The 26,551-nt window shown below is 37.1% G+C and overlaps 7 protein-coding genes and 1 pseudogene across 24 annotated transcripts; 3 read left to right on the forward strand and 5 right to left on the reverse strand.

Moving 5' to 3' along the window:
- Positions 1 to 290: 290 nt before the first annotated feature.
- LOC147939627 (histone acetyltransferase MCC1-like) lies at positions 291 to 2,549 on the reverse strand. 4 transcript variants are annotated; one of them, XM_087462327.1, is made up of 5 exons: positions 2,026 to 2,549; positions 1,759 to 1,903; positions 1,098 to 1,197; positions 767 to 995; positions 291 to 655 (listed from the first exon to the last, which is right to left on the reverse strand). In XM_087462327.1, exons 1-5 carry the CDS (start codon positions 2,172 to 2,174, stop codon positions 463 to 465), a joined length of 816 nt encoding a protein of 271 aa, XP_087318453.1. In that variant the 5' UTR covers positions 2,175 to 2,549; the 3' UTR covers positions 291 to 462. The 4 variants fall into 4 exon arrangements, with proteins under 4 accessions (XP_087318453.1, XP_087318452.1, XP_087318451.1 ...); XM_087462326.1 differs by having other exon boundaries at positions 291 to 689; positions 792 to 995; positions 2,026 to 2,519; XM_087462325.1 differs by having other exon boundaries at positions 749 to 995; positions 2,026 to 2,519.
- Positions 2,550 to 4,140: 1,591 nt separating this feature from the next.
- On the reverse strand, positions 4,141 to 7,376 carry LOC104705975 (uncharacterized). Of its 7 annotated transcripts, none has more exons than XM_010422081.2 (12): positions 6,912 to 7,376; positions 6,644 to 6,748; positions 6,496 to 6,553; positions 6,248 to 6,328; positions 6,071 to 6,136; positions 5,708 to 5,946; positions 5,521 to 5,592; positions 5,244 to 5,366; positions 5,076 to 5,157; positions 4,867 to 4,913; positions 4,653 to 4,734; positions 4,141 to 4,359 (listed from the first exon to the last, which is right to left on the reverse strand). In XM_010422081.2, the coding sequence occupies exons 1-12, from the start codon at positions 7,130 to 7,132 to the stop codon at positions 4,282 to 4,284; spliced, it is 1,254 nt and encodes a 417-aa protein (XP_010420383.1). In that variant the 5' UTR covers positions 7,133 to 7,376; the 3' UTR covers positions 4,141 to 4,281. The 7 variants fall into 7 exon arrangements, with proteins under 7 accessions (XP_010420383.1, XP_019083841.1, XP_087318446.1 ...); XM_019228296.2 differs by having other exon boundaries at positions 5,244 to 5,384; positions 6,912 to 7,261; XM_087462320.1 differs by having other exon boundaries at positions 6,496 to 6,564; positions 6,912 to 7,259.
- An 83-nt stretch (positions 7,377 to 7,459) lies between these two features.
- On the forward strand, positions 7,460 to 10,119 carry LOC104705978 (heat stress transcription factor A-1b). Of its 2 annotated transcripts, XM_010422085.2 has the most exons (4): positions 7,460 to 7,919; positions 8,251 to 8,370; positions 8,587 to 9,782; positions 9,878 to 10,119. In XM_010422085.2, the coding sequence occupies exons 2-3, from the start codon at positions 8,359 to 8,361 to the stop codon at positions 9,778 to 9,780; spliced, it is 1,206 nt and encodes a 401-aa protein (XP_010420387.1). In that variant the 5' UTR covers positions 7,460 to 7,919; positions 8,251 to 8,358; the 3' UTR covers positions 9,781 to 9,782; positions 9,878 to 10,119. The 2 variants fall into 2 exon arrangements, with proteins under 2 accessions (XP_010420387.1, XP_010420386.1); XM_010422084.2 differs by lacking the exon at positions 8,251 to 8,370.
- Positions 10,120 to 10,173: 54 nt separating this feature from the next.
- LOC104705977 (syntaxin-21) lies at positions 10,174 to 12,446 on the reverse strand. Its single transcript, XM_010422083.2, has 7 exons — positions 12,063 to 12,446; positions 11,770 to 11,863; positions 11,387 to 11,523; positions 11,202 to 11,276; positions 10,763 to 10,920; positions 10,571 to 10,671; positions 10,174 to 10,473 (listed from the first exon to the last, which is right to left on the reverse strand). The coding sequence occupies exons 1-7, from the start codon at positions 12,278 to 12,280 to the stop codon at positions 10,408 to 10,410; spliced, it is 849 nt and encodes a 282-aa protein (XP_010420385.1). The 5' UTR covers positions 12,281 to 12,446; the 3' UTR covers positions 10,174 to 10,407.
- A 254-nt stretch (positions 12,447 to 12,700) lies between these two features.
- Positions 12,701 to 15,275, forward strand: LOC104705980 (binding partner of ACD11 1). Of its 4 annotated transcripts, none has more exons than XM_010422090.3 (5): positions 12,701 to 13,036; positions 13,860 to 13,963; positions 14,113 to 14,179; positions 14,444 to 14,518; positions 14,599 to 15,275. In XM_010422090.3, the coding sequence occupies exons 1-5, from the start codon at positions 13,031 to 13,033 to the stop codon at positions 15,124 to 15,126; spliced, it is 780 nt and encodes a 259-aa protein (XP_010420392.1). In that variant the 5' UTR covers positions 12,701 to 13,030; the 3' UTR covers positions 15,127 to 15,275. The 4 variants fall into 4 exon arrangements, with proteins under 4 accessions (XP_010420392.1, XP_010420393.1, XP_019083842.1 ...); XM_010422091.3 differs by having other exon boundaries at positions 12,862 to 13,036; positions 14,444 to 14,503; XM_019228297.2 differs by having other exon boundaries at positions 12,869 to 13,036; positions 14,110 to 14,179.
- LOC104705979 (telomerase reverse transcriptase-like) lies at positions 15,266 to 20,786 on the reverse strand. 4 transcript variants are annotated; one of them, XR_015564100.1, is made up of 12 exons: positions 20,323 to 20,786; positions 20,135 to 20,209; positions 19,983 to 20,048; positions 19,786 to 19,897; positions 19,309 to 19,661; positions 18,968 to 19,040; positions 18,716 to 18,848; positions 18,308 to 18,446; positions 17,027 to 18,082; positions 16,153 to 16,685; positions 15,758 to 15,992; positions 15,266 to 15,662 (listed from the first exon to the last, which is right to left on the reverse strand). XR_015564100.1 is itself a non-coding variant. In XM_010422089.3 (12 exons), the coding sequence occupies exons 1-12, from the start codon at positions 20,620 to 20,622 to the stop codon at positions 15,389 to 15,391; spliced, it is 3,402 nt and encodes a 1,133-aa protein (XP_010420391.1). In that variant the 5' UTR covers positions 20,623 to 20,775; the 3' UTR covers positions 15,295 to 15,388. The 4 variants fall into 4 exon arrangements, 2 of the variants coding, with proteins under 2 accessions (XP_010420391.1, XP_087318454.1); XR_015564101.1 differs by having other exon boundaries at positions 20,135 to 20,217; positions 20,323 to 20,778; XM_010422089.3 differs by having other exon boundaries at positions 15,295 to 15,662; positions 15,758 to 16,029; positions 16,137 to 16,685; positions 20,323 to 20,775.
- A 230-nt stretch (positions 20,787 to 21,016) lies between these two features.
- On the forward strand, positions 21,017 to 24,188 carry LOC104705981 (pentatricopeptide repeat-containing protein At5g16860 pseudogene; annotated as a pseudogene). The gene is made up of 3 exons (XR_015564102.1): positions 21,017 to 23,651; positions 23,740 to 23,841; positions 23,943 to 24,188. The product of XR_015564102.1 is annotated as a pentatricopeptide repeat-containing protein At5g16860 pseudogene (transcript).
- LOC104705982 (uncharacterized) lies at positions 24,090 to 26,462 on the reverse strand. Its single transcript, XM_010422092.3, has 8 exons — positions 26,325 to 26,462; positions 25,951 to 26,172; positions 25,776 to 25,834; positions 25,608 to 25,667; positions 25,458 to 25,527; positions 25,141 to 25,210; positions 24,939 to 24,965; positions 24,090 to 24,591 (listed from the first exon to the last, which is right to left on the reverse strand). The coding sequence occupies exons 2-8, from the start codon at positions 26,137 to 26,139 to the stop codon at positions 24,542 to 24,544; spliced, it is 525 nt and encodes a 174-aa protein (XP_010420394.1). The 5' UTR covers positions 26,140 to 26,172; positions 26,325 to 26,462; the 3' UTR covers positions 24,090 to 24,541.
- Positions 26,463 to 26,551: the final 89 nt, after the last annotated feature.

Consider the following 26,551-nt stretch of genomic DNA (forward strand, 5'->3'; position numbering starts at 1 on the left):
TTTTGGTTCGGTTTAGATCGATTTCGATTTTTTTGATATAGAATTATTACCGATCTGTATACTGTATGTATTAAAACTCAACTCGATTTTAGAATAGAAAACTTCCGGTTCAGTTCATGTGAATTAGCTGGATTGGATAGACCCAATTATAGCCAAAACGAAGGTGTTCATGATCAGAATTAAAGACTAATCCAGTTCCACAATAAGAAATTTAGGGTGCTTATGTAAATCTGAGTAATATATGAGTACAAAGCTATTTTTCAACAAGCTAACTAATTTACAGTGGTAAGTCCGTCCCAAAGAGAAGTGTCTTCAACTATCACAATATTTACATTTTTAATTTATTACATAATTATTTCTACACAGCACACACACAGACATTAGGATCATAACCAGAGCTTAATGGATGGATGACATAGAAAATGAATGATTTTAAAAAGTCTATGAATTGGGAGACAGACACTAAACATAATCGTACCCGGATGATACTCTTTCGGATGCAAGGTTTCGTTTGGTCTGAGTGGGTAAGAGACACCGCGTGTTGTCTTTGGATTTAAGCCATTTCGAGCCTTTCTCTTCATGGTTTATCGTCAGCTTTGATGCAACTGATTTGATTCCACTCCTCATGTAATTTAGAGCCAACACCGCAAGATCTCTGCAATGCAGCCATGATTCAACGATAACCCCATCTATGAAGAAACAACCGCATAGAGCAAAAAAAAAAAAGAATTTAGAATGCAAAATATACTTGTGTTTTTGTACATACAAGGGTGAGCAAGGAGAGCGAGAACCGTTGATAAAGTAGACGAACAGGTAAGAATCGAAATGCTGGCCGTTGATCAAGTAGAATCCGTGTAACCACCTTACACATCTGAAAGACATTCTTTTGTACAGTCGAATTGCAGGATTGTTGTGTGCAATCACATGAAGGTAAACACCACGACACACAGGGATACTAGAAGCGTATTTAACAACCTCATTAATAAGCAACTTAGCTGCAGTAAAAAAAAACTTTATATTAACAAAACCAAGCAAGACAAGAGAAGAGAAGAATCAAAGATGAATGTCATTGATTGGTTTACTACATAATTGAATACCTATTCCGCGTTTTCTGTATGTTTCTACAACTCCAAGTGTTAGAATGTACACCAATGTCTCCTCTCCCTTGGTCGAGTCATATCTTATTAGATCTGATATCTGTGCAAGACATAGGAAACTCTCAACACATAAACCCAAAAAAAAATAGTCCTTGACTCGTTAGTACAAAGCAAGTTTTAATCATAATAAAGAAGGTACAAAAATGGATTCTTTGATGTTTAGGACATTATGAAATGGTTCGACAACATTCAAAATCTAAACTTTACAACAAACTCGTTACTTGCTGAACAAAATTACTAGGAATATCAGTATAAAACCGAAAGGCGAAGAAGAACTAAGAGAAGACAATGCTTAAAACCCATGTCGTACACATACACTAAACGAGAGCTTCAATCAAAAACTTAAAACCTGCTGATACAAGAAATTTGTAAGAAATCCATCTCGTGAAACCGTTTCACACATTCACAATCTACTACACTATACAAGACCTTGCAGCTTCGTTACAAAACCCTCTAACCAAGCTTCAATCATAACTTAGAAACGTTACAGATTGAAAAGCTCATATCACTATATCAGACATTCAAAATCTACGCTTGTTTGCAGAAGCTAAAAATAAAGCAAAAACGAAAAAGGAAGACAATTTTTGGGAAAAAAACTCACTTCGCTTTCTTTGGCAAGGACGATTTTGGCAGTAACAAAGCCGATAAGTTCCTCAGAATGACCATCAGGGCGGCTCCGATCAACAGCAGCCCAAGAGACGATATCACCTCCGTTGACAACATTCTGAAAAAACTCAGATTCATACCTGAACAAAATCAAATGCTTTTTGATAAGACTTCCAAAAAGGGAAAGTCAAATCCACAAAAAAAAAAAAAAAAAAAAAAAAAAAAAAACTCTTCTGAACAAAGGCATTTTTATGTAATTTACCTGATTGGGAATATATCTCGATGGATTTGCTCCAAACGTTCTAAATCACAAGGGTTTATTGGCCTGAAGCAAATACTTGGACGACGAGCGCTTTTGGCTTCTTCCTTTGATGATGAATTCTCCACGAATCCACGCGGAAAACGCGACATTTGATCCAGATGATTTTAAAGACTCGAACTACTTGAAAATTTTTGTAGATTTATGACACTTTTCATTTGAGAAAAGAATCTAGTTTATAATACAGATCAAATCGGTCTCCGACCCGTTTGTCTGAACCGGATCCGGGTGGCTTAGGGTTTCCAGAATCCGAAGATGGGGGTTTGTTGATCGATCTTACAAAAAGAAACGACTTTTTTTTGCTTGCTTTGCCTTCTTTCCCCAACAACATCGTTAAAGCCAAGCATCATCTTTGATTCTTCGGATCACGTGCCTTGCGACAAACAAACAAGCACGTGCATCTTCTTCACTACTATTCTTTTCCTATTGTTTGGTTTAGTGCAAGAAGAGAAGTAACTTGTTATATCATGTTGACAAAAAAAATGTTTCCATATCTTATTATTATATAAAGCTTGATCAATAAATAATAATGAATAACAAAGTTAAAAAGAATAACATAAGTTATTTAACATAATTTTAGTTGGGTATAAATTGTATTTATCGTTGTAATATAAATTTTTATTGTAAGTAATTACACAAAACCTTGAAAGAAAATGAACTTAAAAAGAAAAATATTTCAATATATGATGTGTACTAGACTATTAGTATAGTTTTACATGTTTTATTTTAAAGATCTTAATGCATGTAGTAATATTAGAAACCTGAAAAAAAATATAGAAAAATTGAGTTTGTAGGAACGAATTTTTGGTTAATTGATGAAAATTGACAAAAGTATTACTTATGAAATTATGACATATAGAAGCATAATTTTTAGGATATTTTTGGATTTCCAAAATTTTTGTGATTTTTTTACTGATTATTTTTATTGTTAAATTTAAAATACTAACCAATATACATATTATGTCATATGATGCTCATATTATTATTTTTATTTAAATTTTAACTCTAGTCCATGAAGAAGTGAATTATGGTTTTACGATAAAATAGATAGTTAAATGTGATTACTGAATGTCTAACGATGAAATTTATTTTAGATTTAAAGTTTTCAAAAATTAATATGTATAATTGATTTTAAAAATTATTTAAGAATATTAGTCATTTTTTTATGTTTCATTTCATAATTTCAACATATGTATTTTGGTAACGCATATGTTAAAACATAAGATAATTCAAAATAAATTATAAATAAATTATAATTTATAGGAATGAATCTTCAGTTATGTGATGAGAATGTCTCTATATCTTTATATATGTTTTTATTTTATAAGTTCACTCATAAAATTGATTATGACATGAGGTAAAATTTGTACTTATGAGATAACAACATAACAAATATATCCTAAATAATGTTGATTCAGTTTTTTTTTGCGAATTATATTTTGTTAATTTTTATTTGTATTTTCAGTTTTTACTAAAATATAGATTTGATATGATGTATTAATTATGTTTGATATAAAATATTTAGTTCTATGCATTAAGAAAAAATGTGTAATTAAACTTAAAATATGGATTATTATGATGGTATAGATATTTAAATGGTACTCCTTGTGCTATAAAAGTTTTTAGGTAAAAGCACAAAAATTAATAAACAATAAATATTATGTCATTTATAAAACTTCAACCAATAGGAAAATATACTGCATAGCTCAAATAGTCATAAATTGTTATGTTAATAAAAATTGTAAATAGAAATTTGAGAAAATATTATAAAATAGAGCAAAAAAAACCTTAAAACTCTTATATAATAGAAAAGAGAGTATTAAAATGAAATATGAAACTCTCATAATGAGAGGTTCATATTCAATATTAAAATGTTACAAAATATAATCTAAAAACAAGTATATTACTACTTATTCTTAATAATTTTTTCTAATTTTTACCCGTTATTTTATTCTTAATAATTTTTTCTAATTTTTACCCGAGTAATAACGCGGGCCTTATCTAGTTAATAATATAAGACATTTTGGTATTGTATTAATTTTGCAAAAATGCTTCGGATTTTGGAAATAGCAATAGTCCTATAGAGTTTGTAACATAAGATTTTGATTACAATATATCCAGAACATGGATCAGGATTAATAGTTGTAGTGTACTTCTTGTACATAATTATGTAAATACATAATCTTCATCTCTTCTCAACTAAATGCCGTTCAAAAATCGGTGAGTAAGAACAGCTTCCGCCATTGGCCGCTTCCGATGGTCAGCGTTCAACATTGCCTACCAAAAACACCACACACACAGACTATATTGGCCAAAGGACCAAAACTTTCCAAATATGAAAAAAAACTAATATTGGATCTAAGTCACATTTACTAAGGTTTAAATCAGTCGACTAATATTATAAGCCTTTCTCAAACATTTCTAATTTTCTATGTTTCTCTACATTTTCTTTTCATTACCATTTCCCTTTTTATCTCACACTACGTTAAAAGAGAAATTAGATCAGAGTTCAAATTTTGTTATAAAAAAGATATATACAGAGATAATTATAGGGACTAGGATTAAACTACCTGTAGTAATTCCCAACCAGCTCTATCACCGAGATCAAGAAACTTAACAGCTTCTTCAAGGCGTTCATCGGCTAAACAGTACCTGTATAACACATCAGTGAGTTTTTTTTTTTTTTTTTTTTTTTTTTTTAAAGTCAGAGACTTGGAGGAACAAACGATTAAACAACGCCTCTTTGGTGCTTAAAAAAAAAGCTTTATAAACCAAGAGGCTTACTCTCTTACAGCCTCCATATCCAGCCGGAAAGTGTTTTCTAGTAACCTCTGCAGTTCATCAGATTAAATAACGGTTAAAACAGAAACTGTTTGGAGAAGACAAAAGATGAGAGCCGATATGTTTGTGGGATCAATAAGGAGATATTCTGTAAAGATGAGATAAAACAGATCTGTTTGACTTAATTGCATCCAAAATATGTCAAATCTTGCCTGAAGAGAAAGAGAATCCATTACGCCTGCTTCACAGAATGGAACAAAGGCTAAGTATGCAAAAAGAAGACCGGCCTCATATCTGTAAGCCACAAGAATGTGTTAAGAATTTATCAAAAAAACATTCACAACTCAATACACGAAAGAATTAGAAAGCAAAAGCATTACATGTCATCTGCAATTCCAAAAGCTCTCTTCTCAAAAACTGTGAAGGCACCAGAAGCAGTTGCCCTTCGCCAAAGTTGCTCTGACAGGGCACCAGAAGTGGCTCCTTCTTCCAAGCATGAAGGCCTGAAAGGTATGCTCAGTCTGTTAACACCCAACCAACATTATCTTAACAATTCTAGTTCCACTTATAAACAGCAAGACCAAAATGGCGAAATATCAGAAAACTACAATTGCTAAGGATAAATAATCAATCAGGGAGGGAAGAGAGTGAGGGAACCTTATGTCAACAGAAAAGGCTAGATCTCGCAGCCGCGGTATTAAATAGATAGCTTCTCGTTCTGCTGGTGTACTAAAGATCATTTTCACAGGAAAAAAAAAAATCGACAAAATTAGCGGAGAGATGATACACTTGTACTGAGAGAGAGGGGTGTCTGTGTAAGGGGGGGGGGGGGGGGGGGGCATACTTGAGAACAATTGAGGATGGGCCGAGACTTTGATGTAACCTATCATTAGCATGCATAAAGGCTAGACCTTTCATTGCACCCTGTAGGATATTAATGACAAAGATTCTCCTTCGTTTCATCATCTGGTCTTTTTCATAAGGATTCCATACTCCTTGGGAGCGAGCTCTGGACGTTTTTTCACTCGCATTTCGTGCGTAGTCAGCTGCACTATTTTTCCCACCATCACGAAATGCCAGCCACTGTATGAATAAAAAATGATTCAACCTATGTTCTATAATGTATTCAAAAATATCCACATACTTTTGTGCACTTTAGACTCAACAAACTACACTTATTAAGCGACTCAGAGATTGAAAGCCTGACCTGTTCTCCAAATTGTGTCTCAAAGCCACCAACAAGTAAAAGCAGATTAGCAGGCAGGCTTTTGCTCTGCATAGATAAGAAGAATAACAAAGGAAGGTGATTGCACTATATAAGGCCAAATGAGATGTAATTGTACGAATCCATTTAGTAAATTTGGAATGGCTCTCTTTATCTAACCTGGAGAAAAGAGTGTGCATTAAGCTCGTTTGCTGCCATCATATCAGCCTCAACTCCACCAGCGCGCTTCCCTGGATAGACCTTTCCAAAGACGAGTATATGAGACAACAAAGAAAAAGGGAAAACAAATTAAAATCCGAAATGAAGTTTGATCCTAATTCTAATACTATAAGAACATTGTTCTGATAATGTATACAGATTCATAAAAATGGAGAAACAAGAGTATTTGCTATGGAGAATCGAATCACCTTAAAGACAACAGGTGTTCCTCTAAACGGACCCTGAGATATTCTTCCTTCATAGAGTCTGCAGACAAACTGCCGGGGCTAATACACTTTTTTAACTTGACCAAAATATAAATCACCCGTGTAAAAATACATAACGCCGAAACTGCACCTGATCTTAACGCCGCCTTCACCAATATCTTGAGATTTTAATCGCCCAATATCATCAGAAGAAGAAGTATATTCAAAGTCAGCCCCTGACTGCAACCCTGAATAACTAGGAGGGGTATGAAAAAGGTAAAAGCTTAGAAAAAACGAAGTAGAACAGGAAGCCATATACAATAAAAAGAGACCAACGGCAACGAGCTTAGAAGAATCTAGCAAAAAAGCAAAATGTGCAATAATTATAAGTTACAAAGTCCAGTGAGAGAGCAGAGTACCTAGTAACATTCATGAATCCGTAGCTTCCGATAAGCCGCCCTACCTCGAACGAGTCAGCGCTGGTGATCAAACCCGCCGCCACCACATGCAACCGCCGATTCCTTCCGCGCCAATTCGAAATCCGACGACCGGAGAATCCTTCGCCTGATGATTCTCGATGGATCAAAGAGAAACGCGAAACGCATTCCAAAGAAACGCGATGAACAGCGACCAGATTCATCCTTGTTTTCGCCGCTTCAGTTTCAAACTCCGATGATGATTCAGCGACTCTAGTGTGTCTGTGTCTCCCCCCCCCCCAGTACGGGAGATAAGAGCCAGGAAAAAAAAAGTTTTACTCTACGTCCTACGTGGCTTTTTTATACAGATAATTAAATGATATTATAATCATATTACTTTTGACGGTGTATAATAGGCCACGTACGAAACTCACCCAGAAAGTGATTTTGAATTTTTGATGATGCTACCTGTACATTTAAACCGTTTTAAACCGAACTAAATTTCAAAATCTGCTGTAACATAACCGGAAGTGAATCGAACCGAAAGGCCCATACCTGTTTTCTCTACAAGTCCTTCTCCCTTTCTTCGGCTTTTTAATGGAAAAGATCAAGATTGAAGGGGTCTTTAGCACTTGAGAGAGAGAGAGTGTTTGTAAGGAGGTGTTTGAGCTCGGGAAGAAAGCAATTGATTGATCGTTCGATTTAGGTGTAAGTAGTTGTTGCTTTTTTTTTTTTTCATTCGGAGATATGGAATCGGTTCGAGAATCCGCACCGTCGGCGAATTCGAACACGCCGGCGGTAACTATACCGCCGCCGGTGAACTCTGTGCCGCCTTTCTTGAGCAAAACATACGACATGGTTGATGATCCATTGACAAATGAGGTCGTGTCTTGGAGCAGCGGGAACAACAGCTTCGTCGTCTGGAACGTGCCTGAGTTCTCCAAGGTGCTCTTACCCAAGTATTTCAAGCACAACAATTTCTCCAGCTTTGTCAGGCAGTTAAATACTTATGTAAGCAAGCTTCACTGTTTCTCTTGCTACACTGATTTTTTTTTTTTTTTCAAATTCTGGTACAATTTGGAGGAAGTCTTGAAATGTTAAGGTGATCAGTCTTAGTTCAGTCTCTTCTAATAAGTGTTAAATCTAGATAGCAACTTACATAATAGATGTTTTCTACTATTCAGTTGGCGTTTTAGTTGTTGCCTTAAGCCAGTAGAAGTATGCATTTTTGTTTTATCTGGATTCAACTATATTAGCTTACCATGGTGGTTTATTAAATGAATCTTGATTCTTTTTGAAACCTTGTCAATCTTTTTTTAGTACTCACCAAAAGATTCCACAGAACTTTGCAGGCTCACTTTCACATGTATCTGAAGATTGGTTTCCTCAATTGCTTTCTGCCTTGTAGCTCTAAATCACAAAAATCATTAGCTTTGCTTTCGTTTGTATAATGTTCGTTCAGGTACATTTTGATAAACTAAGAACTATTGCTTTCCTTAATACCATGGTAGCAATATGCTGCAGCCGGACATAGTTTAATCTGATCTACCTGTTTATACCTTTTCGTACCATCCATTACTCAACTTCCACAAAATTCAAGCAACTTTGCATCGTTTGAAGTCTACAATTTGGATTTCGATCTCTATAACAAATAGTCTTTCTGTTTTCTTATGTCTAGGGTTTCAGAAAAGTTGATCCAGATCGATGGGAATTTGCAAATGAAGGATTTTTAAGAGGCCAAAAACAACTACTCAAGAGTATTAGTAGGAGAAAAACTTCGCATGTGCAGCAGAATCAACAACAAACTCAAGTTCAGAACTCATCCGTTGGTGCTTGTGTCGAGGTGGGGAAGTTTGGACTAGAAGAAGAAGTGGAAAGACTTAAGCGGGATAAAAATGTTCTTATGCAAGAACTCGTCAGATTAAGGCAGCAACAACAAGCTACTGAAAACCAACTGCAGAATGTGGGACAGAAAGTTCAAGTGATGGAGCAGAGGCAACAACAAATGATGTCGTTTTTGGCAAAAGCTGTTCAGAGTCCAGGTTTCTTGAACCAGTTAGTACAACAGAATAATGATGGCAGCAGACAAATTCCGGGAAGCAACAAAAAGAGGAGACTTCCTGGAGATGAACAGGAGAATTGTGGAACCCATGAGGCTAATGATCGTAACCGTCAGATTGTTAGATATCAGCCATCGATAAATGAAACAGCACAAAATATGCTTCGACAGTTCTTAAATCCGAGTTCCTCACCTCAGTATGAATCGGTTTCAAACAATTCTGACAGTTTTCTATTGGGTGATGTTCCCAGTTCTAACTCTCTAGACAATGGGAATCCTTCAAATAGAGTTTCTGGAGTAACATTGGCCGAGGTTTCACCCATGGCAGCTCCCTCAGCAACGAATCAAGTACCCGAAGTAAACTTGGCTCATCATCCTCAACCTGGTCTGGTTCAGCCAATTTTAGGTTCAAGTCTGGCTCAAGGAGTAGCACCTGCAGCTTCTTGGAGCTCTGAATCTGATTTAGTTGGATGTGAGACAGGTAATGGAGCGTGTTTCGATCCAATAATGGCTGCTTTAGATGCGTTAGAAGGCGATGCAATTTCTCCTGAAGGCGAGGGCAAGATGAATGAGTTACTGGACGGAATCCCTAAGCTCCCCGGAGTCCAGGATCCATTCTGGGAACAGTTCTTTTCTGATGAAAGCCAAGCGATTGGAGATACAGACGAGATTCTATCAGGATCAGTGGAGAATAATGACATGGTAGTGGAACAAGAACCACCTACAACAAATGAATGGTCACGGAATCAACAGCAAATGAATTATCTTACTGAACAAATGGGACTTCTTTCCTCAGAGGCACAGATGAAGTGAAGGTAAGAACATCGGTTCAGTTCACGACCTGCTTCTCTGCCTTTGTTGTAATGGTCTTGAGGGTTATCATCTGTTTCTCACTGATGTTGGTTTTCAGGTGAGGTTGTGAAAGGGAATATGAAAGGAGGAGGGAGGGATATACCAGAGGGTGTTTGTGCCCCTTTTGCATGTTACACAAAAGTTTTAACAAAGGTAGAAACGCAAAAGATTAGCTACCAAGTCTACCATGCTTGTAAATAACTTGAAATAGTGATCGCCTTTTATATGTTGTTTTCTATTGTACATTACTTTTGTGTGAAAACGTCCATCGTGTTCAATTATCATCTCGATACTATTTAATCCTGTGATCCCTGACAGATTACCAATTCAAGCCCAAGAAAAAGTATTTTCCTGTTTATAAAAACATAAACGTTTATATCTTTTGCTCATAAAGATCCTTACGATGGATTAATAATACATAACATTCACACGATGAGAAGTTAACGATCAGTTCGATTAAATGGGGAATGATGGAAGTATAAAGAATCTGTACAATAGATATATCTCTTTTATGGTCTTTGTATAATTTCATCGATAAGTCTTCGCTTGATGCTTGAAGATCGAAGCTTGTAGTTTGATAGTTGATGGTTAGACCAAGACGACGATGATGACAATGAGTAGCACAATCCCAAAAATGAGAATAAGTAGGCATGTCTGCAACAGTGTAAAATATATCAAATTTAGCTTTAGCTGCAAAAGAACATGAAAATCACAGAATTGAAAGATTGGGAAGAGTCCTCTTAGTGTGTACCAAAGATGAGTTTGAACTTTGAGTTTTAGCTGCTTTTCTAAGTTGAACAGTTGCTTGTGTAGTTGCAGCATGTGAGTTTTCAATGCTAGAGCTGATGTCATCTGTCAAGACACAATATAGGTTTTCTGAGATTTTGAAGAGGCAAAAAGGAAACAGTGAGATTTACAATTTGCGATTGTTGGAGTTACTTACCGATCATAATTCCTTGATGCTGAGTTAAAACAGCTAGATCTTTGAAGATTTCATTCACTTCACCAATATGTTCTTGAATTTCTCTAATTCCTTGCTCTCTTTCTTCAATAATTGCTTCATTGAATGTTATCTCATTATCTAAAAACACCACTTCTTGCCTGGGATGAGAATATCAGAAGTTAGTAAATATCACCTCGCTTCAAAATATGAGACACGTAATATGACCATAAAGAGAAGATGGGTTTCATGGCAATAACCAACTTCTTAATTTCTATAGACCAAATCTCTCAACAATTCAGGCTACAGCAAATGACGATTGTAAACTACAACTTTGATGGTTTGAATACTCAAAACAGGTGTAAGAGGAAATTGAGAGTCACATTTGGGTTCTGTTTATGCCAACAAATGATCAAGTGAATAATCAGATCATACTCCTCACCTTCTTGATTGTTGAAGAAGAGTTTGCTGCTCTGAGGTCCTTAAAGATTCGGTGTCGAGTTCCTGTGCGTTATAACTGCATGAAGTGGCATAACAATGACGCATGTGTAAGTGAGACTCACATTCCACAAACTATCAGAAGCAATCATAAGTTCAAAGTTTTCTACACGTTCAAAAAGTGGTTACCTGGTAGGTATTTCTTTAGTGACCACAGGAGCATATGTTATTTCTCTTTCAGCTGCAAGTCTCTGAGCTTTCTGAAACTCTTTAAGAACTGATTGGAAATCTTTGGCCAGTTTAGCATCCGCAATCTTCTTAATTGACTGCAAGTAAAGCGAGGGAACGTAAGCACAACCAGAATTACGAATTAAGTTTAATATAAACAAGATTATATACACAAAATCATCTATCAGGCAACCACAATTCTCCCACTAAATGAGATGAAATGGTAAGACTCTGACAAAATCTAACCACAAAAAGGGTCAATAGTAAAATGTTCTCATAGACATCTAACAATTCATAGCATCTAACGTAGGAGAAGGAAACAAAAAATGTAATCATTTACTTACACTAACTGCTCCATGATGGTCGGCTTCGCTAGCTTCCTTAAGGCTAGATGAAGTGTTTTTCACCAATTCTGTTATCTGTAACCTTGTCTTTTTCCTGCCAAAACATTGATCAAAAATCTCAAATTCTTTAGGAAAAAATAATGCAGGATCAGTTTCCTCAACCCTAAAATTCATTTTTTTTTTATAACTCAGAGCAAAAAAAAAAAAAAAAAAAAAAACCAAAACCCTAATTGAGTCAGATTTAGCAAAATCATAAATAAAGAGAAGAGTAGGGTTTACAAATTGGTACTAACAGCTTGTCGCGCAATTCAAGGGTATCTTTAGGCGTTCCGATGAAATTAACGAGGCGAGCGAAGGAACTAACAGAAGTGCTGATCCTAAAAATCCCAGCGGCGACCTCCCGAGATGGATCCCCACCACGAGACGAAGGTCTCTGTTGTTGTTGTCTCCCTCCGATAAAACCATTAGACGTCTGAAATCGAGAACCAGCTTCGAGATCTTGGAAACTCATCTTCACGATCGAATCTCTCAAAATCTCTCTCTCTCTCTTTTGGGAGGGGATAAACAAAACAAAGACGAGACGGGAAAGAAGATGGAAATGAATTTGGTAGGAACAAGTTTTTATTATTTTTTTCCCCAAATTTATTGTTTTTTTTTTTTTTTTAATAATTTGTATTAAAATATAAAATTATTTTAATCTCTCATGTGGTCCGCGTGATTATGGTGGTGGATGGAGGTAATTAAATAATTTAATACGTAACAAATTACTTTGGCGGTGCCACGTCATTGCGAGGGAAGGATCCTGCGGCTGCGCTGCGCTGTCGTAGTTGACCTTTCCTTTCGTGTAAATTTGCTCGGTTTAGTTCGAACCGGACCGATTTTCTAATTTTACCAGGTATATAGAGTCAAATCAGAAAATCTTCTACTGGCTTTTTGACTTTTGAGAATTGATCAAATAGTTTTGGGCCGAATTAATGGGTTTGTGGGTTTAGCAAAAAGGAGAAAAGAGAAGAAGAGTTGGGCCATAACAAGAAAAAGTCCATTAATTTGTTTGGGAACAATTATCAAAATAGTGCAAAAATAGTTAAAGGCGAAACGCAATCCCACACGTTGGGTGTGCGGTGTCATATAAAGCTAAATACACTCTTCCCTCTATCTCTCTCCCTCTCTATAAGCATCATCGATCTCGAAGTGCGTTTTGGTTTTATAGGCCTCAATCTCTAAATCTGCGTTAGAAAGCAAAGCAAGAGCAATCAAATCCATGGCGGTATGTTCTACATTGATCTTTTTTTTCTTTTTTTTTTTTTTTTTTTTTTTGGGTCTAATTTTGTAATCCCTTTCCTCTACTGCTAGATTTTGTTGTAATCTATTTTTGATTCTCGGTGAAAATTAATTTCTGATGATTGGAACGATTTGTTTTATTGATTTTGATTTCTGCTTTCAGAAGTTTTTGGGTGATTTGTGGTTTGATTATTTGTTGTGCACTTGCCGACATATATCTTCGATGCGATGCTATTTTGATTTCGGACGAGTTTGATTATCTTCGTCGTTATTTTTTTTTTTTTTTTTTCTGGAATCGAATTGATTTTTGAGTCTCGGTGTGATCTGTATATGTAACTCTGGTTGGTTTTTTTTTTTTTTTTTTTTTTTGAGAAAATCGTGATTTCTAGGTTTTTGTTTGTTGTTGTAAATCGCGATTTTTTTTGTGCCCCAATTTGAACGAGAAACTTGCCTAGGTAAAGTACTTGTGAATTTGTCCAGCCTTAAGCGTCTGAGTGATAAGGTGTTAATAGTGTGGTGGAATATAGAAGAAAAAAATCATTCAGGATCATGTTTCATTTGAGTGATTCTATTTTTTAGATGATTTGATTCCTTTGCTTTTTTGTGGGAACTTGCTTAGTTGTGAAGTTTTTGGTCTAATTTGTGAAAAGATGAGATTGGAGATATATTGAGTGAGGCAGCTAAGCTAACTATCGTTTTTCTTTGTTCTACCCATGAGTTATGTGTCATTTTTTATTCAACTTTGATTTTGTATGATGAGATTCCTAGATTAATGTGTTTATTATAATACTATAATCTTTTGATGACAGATAAGGTCAGTCAAAGTTGGAAATCTCTCTTCAGGAGCTACAGAGCATGATATAAAAGAGTTTTTCTCTTTTTCTGGTGAAGTTGAAAGCATCGACATCCAAAGGTTAGTCATAGGATTCATTATTGTAACTTAAAAAACTGTTTTAAATTAATTCACTCTTGGAATGGTTGAAGGATCTGATACAGTTCTTTTAATCTTCTTCACCCTTGTGTTTTTTTTGTTTTGCTTTTCTTTCATTTTGTAACCAGCAGTAATGAGCATAGTGCGTATGTCACATTCAAAGATCCTCAAGGAGCAGAGACAGCTGTGCTCTTATCAGTTAAGTCACTCTTATCCCGTTTAAACCCTTTTCCTCTATATTAATGTAACTTTCAACTATTACATATGACTGTTAATTTTGTTACCAATCCATGCCTTTCCCATCAGCATTTAACCCTTTGTTCAGTATCCTAAGAAATACTCAAGAGTTACTTTCACTTCTTAGCCCTAATGGGACCTGTTCTCTGTCTGGACTAGAGAATTAGAAGTACTATTAGTTTTAATTTGTAATTTGCATTTTACTAACAAGGGATGTTATCTCAGGGAGCGAGTATTGCCGATCAATCAGTCGTCATTGAAATGGCTCCTAATTACGCTCCACCGGTTGCCCCTCATGCTGTAATGTCTTCCATCTTAGTAAAGATAGAGAAACTAATCAGCAGTCTCTGAGGGGTCTTAATTTTTGTTAATTTCATCAGGAAACACAGGCCAGTGGTGGAGGTGGTGCAGAATCTGTTGTCCAGAAGGCAGAAGATGTTGTGAGCAGCATGTTAGCAAGGGGTTTCATTCTTGGGAAAGATGCAGTTGGCAAAGCAAAAGCTTTTGATGAGAAACATGGTTTCACTTCAACCGCAACCGCAGGAGTTGCTTCACTAGACCAAAAAATCGGTCTTAGCCAAAAACTAACAGCTGGAACAAGCTTGGTGAATGAAAAAATCAAGGCGGTGGACCAAAACTTTCAGGTATCAGAGAGGACCAAGTCTGTGTATGCAGCTGCGGAACAGACTGTGAGCAGCGCAGGAAGTGCTGTGATGAAGAACCGTTACGTGTTAACTGGTGTGAGTTGGGCCGCAGGAGCATTCAACAGAGTGGCTCAAGCAGCTGGAGAGGTTGGACAAAAGACAAAAGAGAAGGTTGAAGCTGAGCAACCATCACAACCATCACCGTCGCAGCAGCAACTGCCAGAAGGGTATTCTCCGATTTCGTCTGATTACTCAAAGAACTAATATCATCCAGTTAAACTGTTTCGTTTGTTTCTTCCTTGTTGCTTTCTTTGATATGAAATCTGGGAATTTGGTTTTAATCTTTGGGATGTAACATAAAAGCAATGCCTGGATCTTTCTCTTAATACTATTAGACTTATAGTTGGGTTTTTTTTTTCAATATTTATTAAATAATTTGAACATGTCACATAAAATTCAAAAATTTGATCAAGAAAGTACAATAAAATAAAATCTGAGTTTAGAGATCAGCTTCAACAATAAAGGATCAGTACCTCAATTTCCAAAGTGAAGAAGAGTTTGAATGGTCTGATGCATACTCCAATTCCGGGGAAAGAAGTTGAGAAAGATTGTGTTTAGAAAGTGCAGATTTTAAATAGATCAAGAGGATACGATATCGCGAGTTTTTCTTCTTCAGAACTTGAATATAAGCGTGTAAGCCAAGCCATATCACTTCTTCTTTGTATAATCTGAGAACTGGTCTGAAACTAGAACCACTGTTGAATCTGCGCATCCTTCGATTTATGAGTCTGAACATATACCTATCAGTTGGAAGGATTTCAAGAGCATAGTACATTATTTAACATAACCAAAATCAAACCAAATTAGTCGAATAAATCAAGTTTCTATTCCATACCTGATGGAACTTGTGATAAATTTGAACAAAGTGTGAGGATGAAGCTTCCAAAACCGGGACAACTCGTAGAGATAACAGTGAAATTTCATTGCAGCTAACAAAAAGATCTGATAGATGTTTAACCTGACAATTTGTCCTGAGTTGATGTTCGAATCAAAAAGAATGGGATGACATCTGGGAACCAAGAAGTAACACAATTTTTTCCGAAGACTTCCAACGGGTTGGTTCTGCCAAGCTACAGAAAAGGTTGAACTTATATGGCCACTCAAGTACTTGTTTCCATGAATTTGAGTGACAAAATTAGACTGGACAGGCAATCCATTACGCAATGAAGACTAAGGAAACAGAGCCAAATAAGTATAATTATGAGTGAAATGACAAGAGATGAAGCAGACCTTGTGTAATCAACTTGCACTTCGAATGTGCGGGAATTAATAAGCAAACCCGTCCATCTAGCAAAAGGATTTCCATTACCATCCACATACATCCTACTAGAAGACCACCTAGATTCTTCTTCTCCATCTTCAAAATTTATGCAGAATTTTTTTTCGTTCATGAAGCAGTTGTAATCTTTAAATCCATGTTTCAACCTATGATAGAAGTTAGTCGCCTGATCTCTTGAGGTAGACACAAACAGGTAGTCATCAATAAATCTCAGTAACTTATAGCTCGTGGAACTGATTAGCTCGTTCTCTTTATTGCATTCTTTAGCAGACGCATCTCTAGAGGCTTCCTCCAGGAACGGGTAGATCAAAGTCCTCTCGAGATGCCCGTAGTAAAAACAACATAACAAGGATGACAGTCTGTGTCCCTGAGGTATTCCAGCAATTCGTACATAGAAGCTTTTATCCAACTGCAGCATGTTGTTCTTTAGCATATTTCCTATCCAAATCATGAGATCCTTTTTCCTCACTTGATGGTTTTCCCCCTACAAAATTGAATCAAATTGTAACAATGTTAAGAAAATAAGTAAAGAACAACAGGGACGCCAGAAACTCTATGAAAAGGTTAGAGTTTTGTCAGCAGTCCAATATTTGTTTTTAGTTTTCACCATCCTGAACATATTAACCTCTTTAATCAAGCAAAACCACACAATGGAGTATGTCACTTTAGTTTCACAAACAGATACAATCAATAATTTAAAAGGCAACACAATGACAATGGTATACCCTGAACTGGAACTCTTGTTCTAGTTGATCATATTTCTCATCCTATGAACATAATGTGCTTTTAGGTTAAAGAGTTTCAGGTTAAGAAAACAAAACATACCTGATCAACCATAACACTTTGTAGAGCATTATATGGAATAGTTGATGTGAATCTTGAAAAGCTAGCTTTTTTATCACTTGAGACAAGTATAGTGTTTACCCAATTGGATCTCTTCCCACAGCAGACCAACCTACATTTGTTTAAGATGTATTCATCTTTCAGGAAACTTTGAATGACATGTAGCAGTTTACCCTGATCGATTGAATCAAATGCTTTGAATACATCCGCAACCACAAAGAACAAAGGAGACGGTTCTCCTGATTGACTCCTCAAACTGATTAGATATGGGCATAGGTTTCTGTAGAAATCATCATGGTCAAAAACAGAAGACCCAAGAACATCTGGTTCTTTGAGCTGGATGTCCTTCAACACAGCATGTGTATCACGAAGAGATCGCAACCTTGACGAGGAACTAAAATCTAACACCATCCTCGCACCGTTTGCCTTTGGTAGAATTCTAAACTTCGATAACCCCATTTCTTTCATTCTACTTTGAGCTTCAGCATTGTCCACGTGGACATATCCATCAAGTGTTTTGCTAATTTCTTTGCTTATTAACCTTTCCCAGCTGCTTTTCCGGTAATAATAAATATTTAGCCTCCCTCCTTGGCTTTCAGTGGCATAGAAGTTAAAGAGCACCAATTTCTTGACAATCTCTAAGAAAAGCCAAGAAATCCATTTCGTGCACAACATCTGCTGTGTACTTCTGATAGACTCATCTTGCAGTTCATGCCCATTGACCATACAGCATAACTGTTTTCTGGTGAAGAACGGGAAATCTGATGATTTCACTTTATGCAGAAATTGCTTCACTGTGCATTTCTCATTTCTTCGCCTAGAAACAAACCAGGCGATATTTCTCCTAAGAACCCTCATCTGATGAGTAGTCCCAAGCAAACATTCTGGAACAATGTACCTAAATATGGCCCAAATAAAGGAAACTACTTGATCTTTCGTGCAATACAGTTTCGCTTCTTCGACACTTGGACAATTAGTTTGACCCTTTTCTGAACTTGAGCCATGAGGCAGCTTACCAGAATTTTGCCTCCAGGAACTCTGTAAGAGAAAATATGTAAGGTTTTTTAATCCAAAGATCAGTTGGAAGGTTTGGGCATTATATATTTAAGTCTAGCAAGTAGCAAGTGTAATGATTTTCACTTTCAAATTTCTTTCTGTTGTTCATCTTCGGATTTTCACCATAATTTATCTGAAATAAAAATGCTCAGACATTATTCAAACTTAAATTTGATGTGAAACTGTCTCTGAAGGAAAAATATCAACCTGTAAACTCGCATTTGCTGACTTCAGTGCATCATCTTGCAGCAAGACAACTGGACAGTGTTTATCTAGTAACACTTTCAAATGTGAGGACTTCGCTTTTCCTATTAGACTTTTAAGCGACTTGAGCAATGAATGGTATCTGCAGAATAATGGAAAAAGGGTCATAATATCATTTTATTCTCTGCATCAGTTAAATCAACAAACATCTCTGTCATTCTTCAAGTCAGCTCAGACTACTTAATTATCTGGATACATGCTCCAAGTTTCAGAATAACTATAGTTTTCTTGAAACATCAGAACATTTTGGAAGAATATAATTGAACCCAGATTGGTATCCTTTTGCGTTGAACTAAACCAAAATAAGGTATGAAAAGTTACAGAACTTATGGGGATAAGCGCATGACTTACAAGCAAATAGATACACTGGGACAACTGCCTTTGCCATGAGATGGTGCCATTGACCATGCGTTTACTTCACCAAATATATGGTTCATTAGAAACTTTGAATCAGAGCAGTTGGGCCTCAAGGTTTTTAAAATGTCTGTATATCATAAGGAATCAGACTCAGTACAGAAAAACTGTATGGAGAAGAGACACATAAAATTCCCATTACGCTAACGTTGCTACAAGTCATAGAACATGTCAAACAACTAAGGATACGCTTCGGTGGGATAACTGAAAACGTTTCTGAGTTGCCAAACTCAAACTGCTTCGTTCTTTTAACTTGTTTAGCCTACAAAAACAGTGATTAGTAAAACTTTGGTAATGAAGTGTCAGGAATAATATTAGTAACTACTAATACCAACAAGATATAGATGCTACTGATAATAAAATGCAGCAAGTAAAAATAAAAATAACCTCCCCATCAATATTCCAAGGCTGGCGAATATCAAGAGAAATTTATACTAGTCTCTTACTAAATTTTAAGCAATAAATTTATGCTTAAACTTGTGAAATTTTCAACTATAACTTGACTGCACAAATCATTTCACCAAAGTTACCTGCTTTGCAAAATCAGTGAGACTTCCATTTACACCCATCTGCAGATTCCTTTTATCAGCTTCATTCCCAGTTGACGCATTACCATTTGTACAAGAAGTTATACAAGGTGCATCACAGTCAACTTTCTGGAAATGGACCTTTCTCTGCTTTCGCCTACGCTTAAGATACAATCTTGAACGCTTACTAGGTTTAATCTCCATATGTTTAGTTACATCCTCGCTAACTATGGGCGTAACAGCTGCAGAGTCATCCCTAGGACAATCATTGACAGCAGAAGAAATTCGCTGCCTTTTCTTTGAAGGCTGAACGTTGTCATCTCTCTTTCTTTTGTTTTCATCCACTGACAATGCCTCTATACAATGTAGAATGCATACTTTACCAAGATAATAGATGGCCAAGAAAATTGCAAAGAGAAATCATAACGTATTCAGAGAACTAACAAGTGGAAACTCCAAAAGAGAATACTCAGACTTTACCCTTTTGCTTGACACATAGAGGAGGTCCAGAAACTTGCTGGTGTTTTTTTCCTAGTAATGGTAAGAATATTGATGTTTGGTGCAGAAGATAAACCATGAAATTTTGACCGACCTACAAAACCAAGGGAAACTTGAATATTAGCAACCGGACAACTTGAAGATTGAAAGTAAATCATCAAAAAGGTGTGACAACAAACCCGGTTGAGAAGAAACTCCCAAGATGAATTTGTCAATAACTCCAAAATAGAGCTCGACTGATCATACTGTCAAACAGATGAACAGGATGAGTAACCATTAGTTATATCACAAGTGACTAAAGAAGGCTACACTTAATGGTAGAAGAGCTCACCTTGTCATATCTGGCACATATCACATTTTGGCAATCACATCCAGATTGCTTAATTTCAATAACTCTTTCAACAATCTGAAAAACTTAATTGAAGCAATACGTTTACAATTTAGATCCATCAATGTTCGAAATCTATCAAATAAAGAACTCAAAAGCAATGCGTGGTACAGTGCGAAGCAGAATCATACCTCTCTCTGTGACCACCAAGTTGTTGGCGAGAAATCCAGAAGCGGAGGGGTTTGTTCGTGAAGTACAACAAAGCATCGGTGAAGAAGTTTACGGTAGTGGATGGGATCATCGGAACGCAACAGAAACGCCGGTTTATCGCTGCTGCAACCGAGACAACCTTGACCCCGGCATCGGCATTGTTCCGGCTGGCTATTCCGGCAACTAATCAGATCTATTATCGCGTCGTTCAAATTCCGGGCTCTTTTTCCGAATAACCTCCATAGAGTCTCCGGTACACGATGTCTAGGTTTACGCCGCATTTCACCTTTCTCCTCAGGATAGAGAGAGAGAGAAGAGTGAACGAGCTTCGATAATGGAGTCTGGTGGTGTGAAAGAGGCGGGAGATTAAAGGTCACTGTGACTCCCTTCTCGGAACTACAAACTGCGATTTACTGCTTTTTAGATTTTGAAACTTTTCAAATTTGAACCACAAACGCTAGCTAAAGCGTCCATTCAACCGCAACCGCAGATCGCTTACGTAAACCGACAATTAAACCAAACCGATATTGACTTTAAATTCAATCGGTCTATAACTTTCTTCTTTTCTCACATCCGGTTCTCATTACTTTCTTCGAGTCTCTACTCCAAAACCGGACTAAACCGAAAATTTAAACTTACAGTCGAACCGAACCGAATTAATTTATTTTAGTTTTAAAACGCAAAAATCACCCGCCACTCTAGTAACTCTAGTATGATCCGCCGCCTTCCCATCCCCAACGCCGCCGCGAAATCCCACCAGTACATTAAAGTCTCTCTCTTCTCCACATCGCCGCCGGAGATAACACCGCCGTTTATTCACAAATGCAAGACCGTTTCCCAAGTCAAGCTCATTCATCAGAAACTCATCTCCTTGAGAATCCTAACTTTGAATATCACTTCCCACCTCATCTCCACCTACATCTCCCTCGGTTGCTCATCTTCTGCTGTATCACTACTCCGTCGCTTCCCTCCTTCCGATTCAGGTGTCTACCATTGGAATTCTCTCATTCGCTTCCACGGCGAGAATGGCCGCGTCGGTGAATGTATCTCTTTATTCCGTCTTATGCATTCTCTGTCATGGACGCCGGATAATTACACATTCCCTTTCGTCTTCAAGGCTTGCGGAGAGATCAACTCCGTTCGCTGTGGAGTCTCTGCTCACGGGCTTTCTCAGGTGACTGGTTTTATGTGCAATGTCTTTGTGGGGAACGCGCTTGTGGCTATGTATTCTCGTTGTGGTTCATTGAGTGATGCACGGAAGGTGTTCGACGAAATGCCTGTTTGGGATGTTGTATCGTGGAACTCTATAATAGAAAGTTATGCGAAGTTAGGCCAACCTAAGATGGCGCTTGAATTGTTTAGCAAGATGACCAATGAGTTCGGATTCATACCTGATGATATCACCATTGTGAATGTTCTTCCTCCTTGTGCTTCCCTTGGAGCTCGTTCACTAGGGAAGCAATTGCACGGTTTTGCGATCACAAGTGAGATAATACAGAATATGTTTGTAGGAAATTGCCTGGTGGATATGTATGCAAAGTGTGGGATGATGGATGAGGCAAACACGGTGTTTTCGAACATGTCATTCAAGGATGTAGTGTCCTGGAATGCCATGGTTGCTGGGTATTCACAGATTGGAAGATTTGATGATGCTGTTAGGTTATTTGAGAAGATGCAGGAAGAAAATATAAATATGGATGTTGTTACTTGGAGTGCTGCTATTTCAGGGTATGCTCAGCGGGGCCTTGGATATGAAGCTTTGGGTGTGTGTAGGCAGATGTTGTCTTCCGGGATAAAACCAAATGAAGTCACACTTATTTCAGTTCTTTCAGGTTGTGCTTCTGTTGGAGCATTGATGCATGGTAAGGAGATTCATTGTTATGCCATCAAGTATCCTATAGACTTGCGTAGAAATGGTCATGGTGATGATAATATGGTCGTTAATCAACTGATTGACATGTACGCTAAGTGCAAAAAGGTTGATGTTGCGCGTGCAATGTTTGATTCACTTACCGCCAAGGATAGGGATGTTGTAACTTGGACTGTAATGATCGGTGGTTACTCCCAACATGGGGATGCAAATCAAGCTCTCAACCTTTTTTCTGAGATGTTCGGGCAAGATTACCGAACAAGACCAAATGCTTTTACCATATCATGTGCCCTTGTGGCATGTGCTAGTTTGGCGGCATTAAGAGTTGGCAAGCAAATTCATGCTTATGCATTGCGAAACCAGCAGAATGCAGTACCGTTGTTCGTATCAAACTGCCTAATAGACATGTATGCAAAATGTGGAGATATCGGTGATGCCCGGCTTGTATTTGATAACATGATGGAGAGAAATGAAGTAAGTTGGACATCTCTAATGACTGGTTACGGTATGCATGGCTATGGAAAAGAAGCTCTTGGAATCTTTGATGAGATGAGGAGAATAGGATTTAAGCTTGATGAAGTTACATTACTTGTTGTACTGTATGCTTGCAGTCATTCAGGAATGGTAGATCAGGGCATGGAGTATTTCAATAGAATGAAAACTGATTTTGGGGTTAGTCCTGGCCCGGAGCATTATGCATGTTTGGTTGACTTGTTAGGTCGTGTTGGCCGTTTGGATGCAGCGTTACGCCTTATTGAAGAAATGCCAATGGAGCCTCCTCCTGTGGTATGGGTTGCTTTGCTCAGTTGCTGTAGAATCCACGGAAAAGTTGAACTCGGGGAGTACGCCGCTAAAAAAATAACAGAACTAGCATCTAATAGCGATGGATCATACACATTGCTCTCAAATTTATATGCAAATGCAAGTCGTTGGAAAGATGTGGCTAGGATCAGATCATTGATGAGACATAATGGAATTAAAAAAAGACCTGGTTGTAGTTGGGTCGAAGGAATTAAAGGAACTACTACGTTCTTTGTTGGTGATAAAACTCATCCATACACTAAGGAAATATACCAGGTCCTCTCAGATTATATGCAACGCATCAAGGATATTGGTTATGTTCCTGAAACAGGCTTTGCTCTTCATGATGTAGACGATGAAGAGAAAGATGATCTTCTTTTGGAGCATAGTGAGAAGTTGGCTCTTGCATACGGTATTTTAACAACTCCTCAAGGTGCTGCTATCAGGATTACTAAGAATTTACGGGTATGTGGTGATTGCCATACTGCATTCACATACATGTCCAGAATCATTGATCATGAGATTATATTGAGGGACTCTAGTCGCTTCCATCATTTCAATAATGGGCTGTGTTCCTGCAAAGGTTTCTGGTGATGATGCTTTCTCTATGCACTCCACCAAACAGTAGGATCGTAAGAGGTCAGTTCATTATTCACTGAAACAGAAACAATAGTTTTGATTTGCACATTCTGGTCTGACGATATCAAGTTAGCAATTATTGAATCAGCACATCAGTTTATATCTGGACCTGTCAACTACATATCAATAGCAGTGCCATAATGCTAAGCTTGGCAGATAGGTACAAAGCCAGAAAACAATCACCAAACAGGTTCTCATTTACTTCCTCTAGTTGCCTCCCTATATCTGTTTGATGTTTGATTTCTCATTGCAATTTCATATTACCTGAATGGGTCTTCCAACATCATGCAGGCTTCGAAAGCAACCTGAGTGAAACCATACATTCAGGGTTTTCACATGGTTACTGCAGATTTCAGGAACGATCTCTTGTTAACAGACAAAGAAAAGGATCATAAGCACTGTCTTATAGACCTCATGTAGATTGTATATTTAAGCAAATTTTGTAGATGAATAGTTCTTCTTTATTTGTGCTGAAGAATACAAAATCACACTCCATACCATTAGTGTGTTCATAATAAAACAAGATTTTTTGTTGCATTTGTCATGTTCATCTAACCAACACTCCATGGATTGGGTATTAGAACAAAGCCATTTTCTCAATGTGCCAAAAAATGCTCGAGCATTTGGTACCCCTTATACAAAGCCAGTAAAAAAAATTGATATCACCATTGGTCAAATCAATCTAATCCTGGAGAGGCAAATTCTAAATTCTACATGTCCAAAATGTTTTAAAATGGGATATTTCGTCATCATCATGAGTAAACGTAACAACTAAAGATTTCTCACAGATAGTCCCAGACGAAGTCAGAAGGTGGAGTTCATGTTCTCCCTTCTGCTTGGTCCATCTGAGAGATCCGGTTGAAGAGAAGTCACATCGAAATTTGAAGGTGCTACAGAAGCTTAAGCCCACCTGTCACTTCATCAACAACTTCAACTGGTCCTGCGGAAGTAACACCTCTTAAGTGTTAGAATGTTATGCTAAGAAAAGCTGATGATAACCAACCAACAAACAAATTCTACTGGAAGAATCTCAATTCTCTTATCACAGAACAATATGAATTTGGATACCATACAACACTATACGTCCCACTTTATAGCTTAGATTTTCATATATTGTTCTTATGAGCTATAGATTCCATTCAGGTTGAAGGACACGCACCAAGATTGAACTAATAAGCTAGCACATGTAGTTATCTAGGGTAATTGAATTTGCAACTCTCAAACTCATCTCTTTTCCATCAGAGTTAACTTTAAAACAAACGACATGGATCAGATATAACAACTTACCAAGAATAGCCATGACTGTCCTTGAATCTGGAAAAGGAGATAGACGTGTATTAGATTCACTATTTGCAAAAAATGCTCCTAAAAAACTAACAAAAGAAGATCAGGTGAAGGAGGATTTATCCCTGTTAATTAACCAGCTAACAAAGGCAAAAGCACCAAGGGATTTTTGACATTTGAAAGGGGCATGAACTATAAAACTCACTTGGGGCGATCTGCGTTCTTCCAGCATCGATGGTGATATGGGTAGGCAGTTTAAGGGATTTAGCCCTTTCCTGTCAATATTGTGAAATGTGAACAGTCAATGCATCATCTAAGAAATGGATCAGCTCCATGAAATCTCAAATTCCCCTTAAAATAATTCATGGACTGATATATCAAGAAAGTAACATCTGGCAACTCCTACAAAGCTCGTGAAGATCAAATTTGTCAACAGCACTAAAACTGTGGATCCCAAAATAGATTTCAATCACACAATCCACTTTACAGTAACAACACTAGAAATTGTTATAGTAAACTCACTTGCAATTCTAGCATCTCATCCTCGTCCTCGATTTTAACAACCACTTTTGGCTGTGCACACTCCTCCCAGCTGCAATAGCAAACCAATACTTTTTTTATTCTAATCATTAAGTAAACAAATCGATTTGTTTATGACTTAAGAGGGAATACCAGTCCAATGCTTTTGGAGCTCGACGAACAAGCTTTTTGTATAATCCTAAAGTGGCATGACTGCAAAAAAACGCAAAACAAAAATCAAAACAATCAGTACAAGAACACCCCAAATATTAAGAAGAATGAAACAATAAAGAGAAACAGAGAGAACATGATTACAATCACCTGCACTGAGCTGCAATCTTTCCTTTGCCCATTTTAAGATCATTCCTCACAACCAAAACCTGAGGAGTGAGAAGACAAAAAACAGATTGATAACAAAGTCAATTCAACAACAACTGATTGTGTTTCGATTACAGTATAAAAGAGACAAAATGTAGTAAAAAAAAAAAAAAGAAACCATCTTGAAATCATCGAGTATATCGGCGAGCTTCTCGATCTCGAGTAGACCCTTCTTGGATTGAGTTTTGGTATCTCCATCAACAGCAGCAGAAACAACAACAACAGGTTTGGAATTGGAACGGCGAGTGCCAATGCAGAATCCAAGTGCAGCTCCAACTATTAGGGCACTCAACCACGTTAAATCCATCGCCAAGTATATTCCTTCTATCCTACCCAAAACCTGAAACACACACAAAAGTTGATTTGATTGAACTAAGAGAATCTAAAATTGAAATCAAGCGTTTTTAATCGGCTCGGGTCAGGTTTCTACAGTAGAAATGGGACAATTTAGGATTATCAAAAAGTCTAGAGAAGAGAATCGACGAAGCTTACGAGTTCGAGAATGAGAGACGGCTCTGCAGTCTTTTCTTTTTTTTTTTTTTTTTTCTCAACCCGGCGTCAAGATTTAGCTTTAATGCCTACCATTAAGCTAAACCAAAATCAAAAACAATTTTAATGGTTTTATATAATGTTATTTTTCACCAAATAAAATTCAAATTCCACATAATGATAAAAATTGGTTATCGATTATTTTGGTTGGTTGGGTGAAGTTCCCCTAA

Source organism: Camelina sativa, chromosome 8 (assembly GCF_030686135.1).
Source record: "Camelina sativa cultivar CO46 ecotype springtype chromosome 8, ASM3068613v1".
NCBI classification, from domain to species: domain Eukaryota; kingdom Viridiplantae; phylum Streptophyta; class Magnoliopsida; order Brassicales; family Brassicaceae; genus Camelina; species Camelina sativa.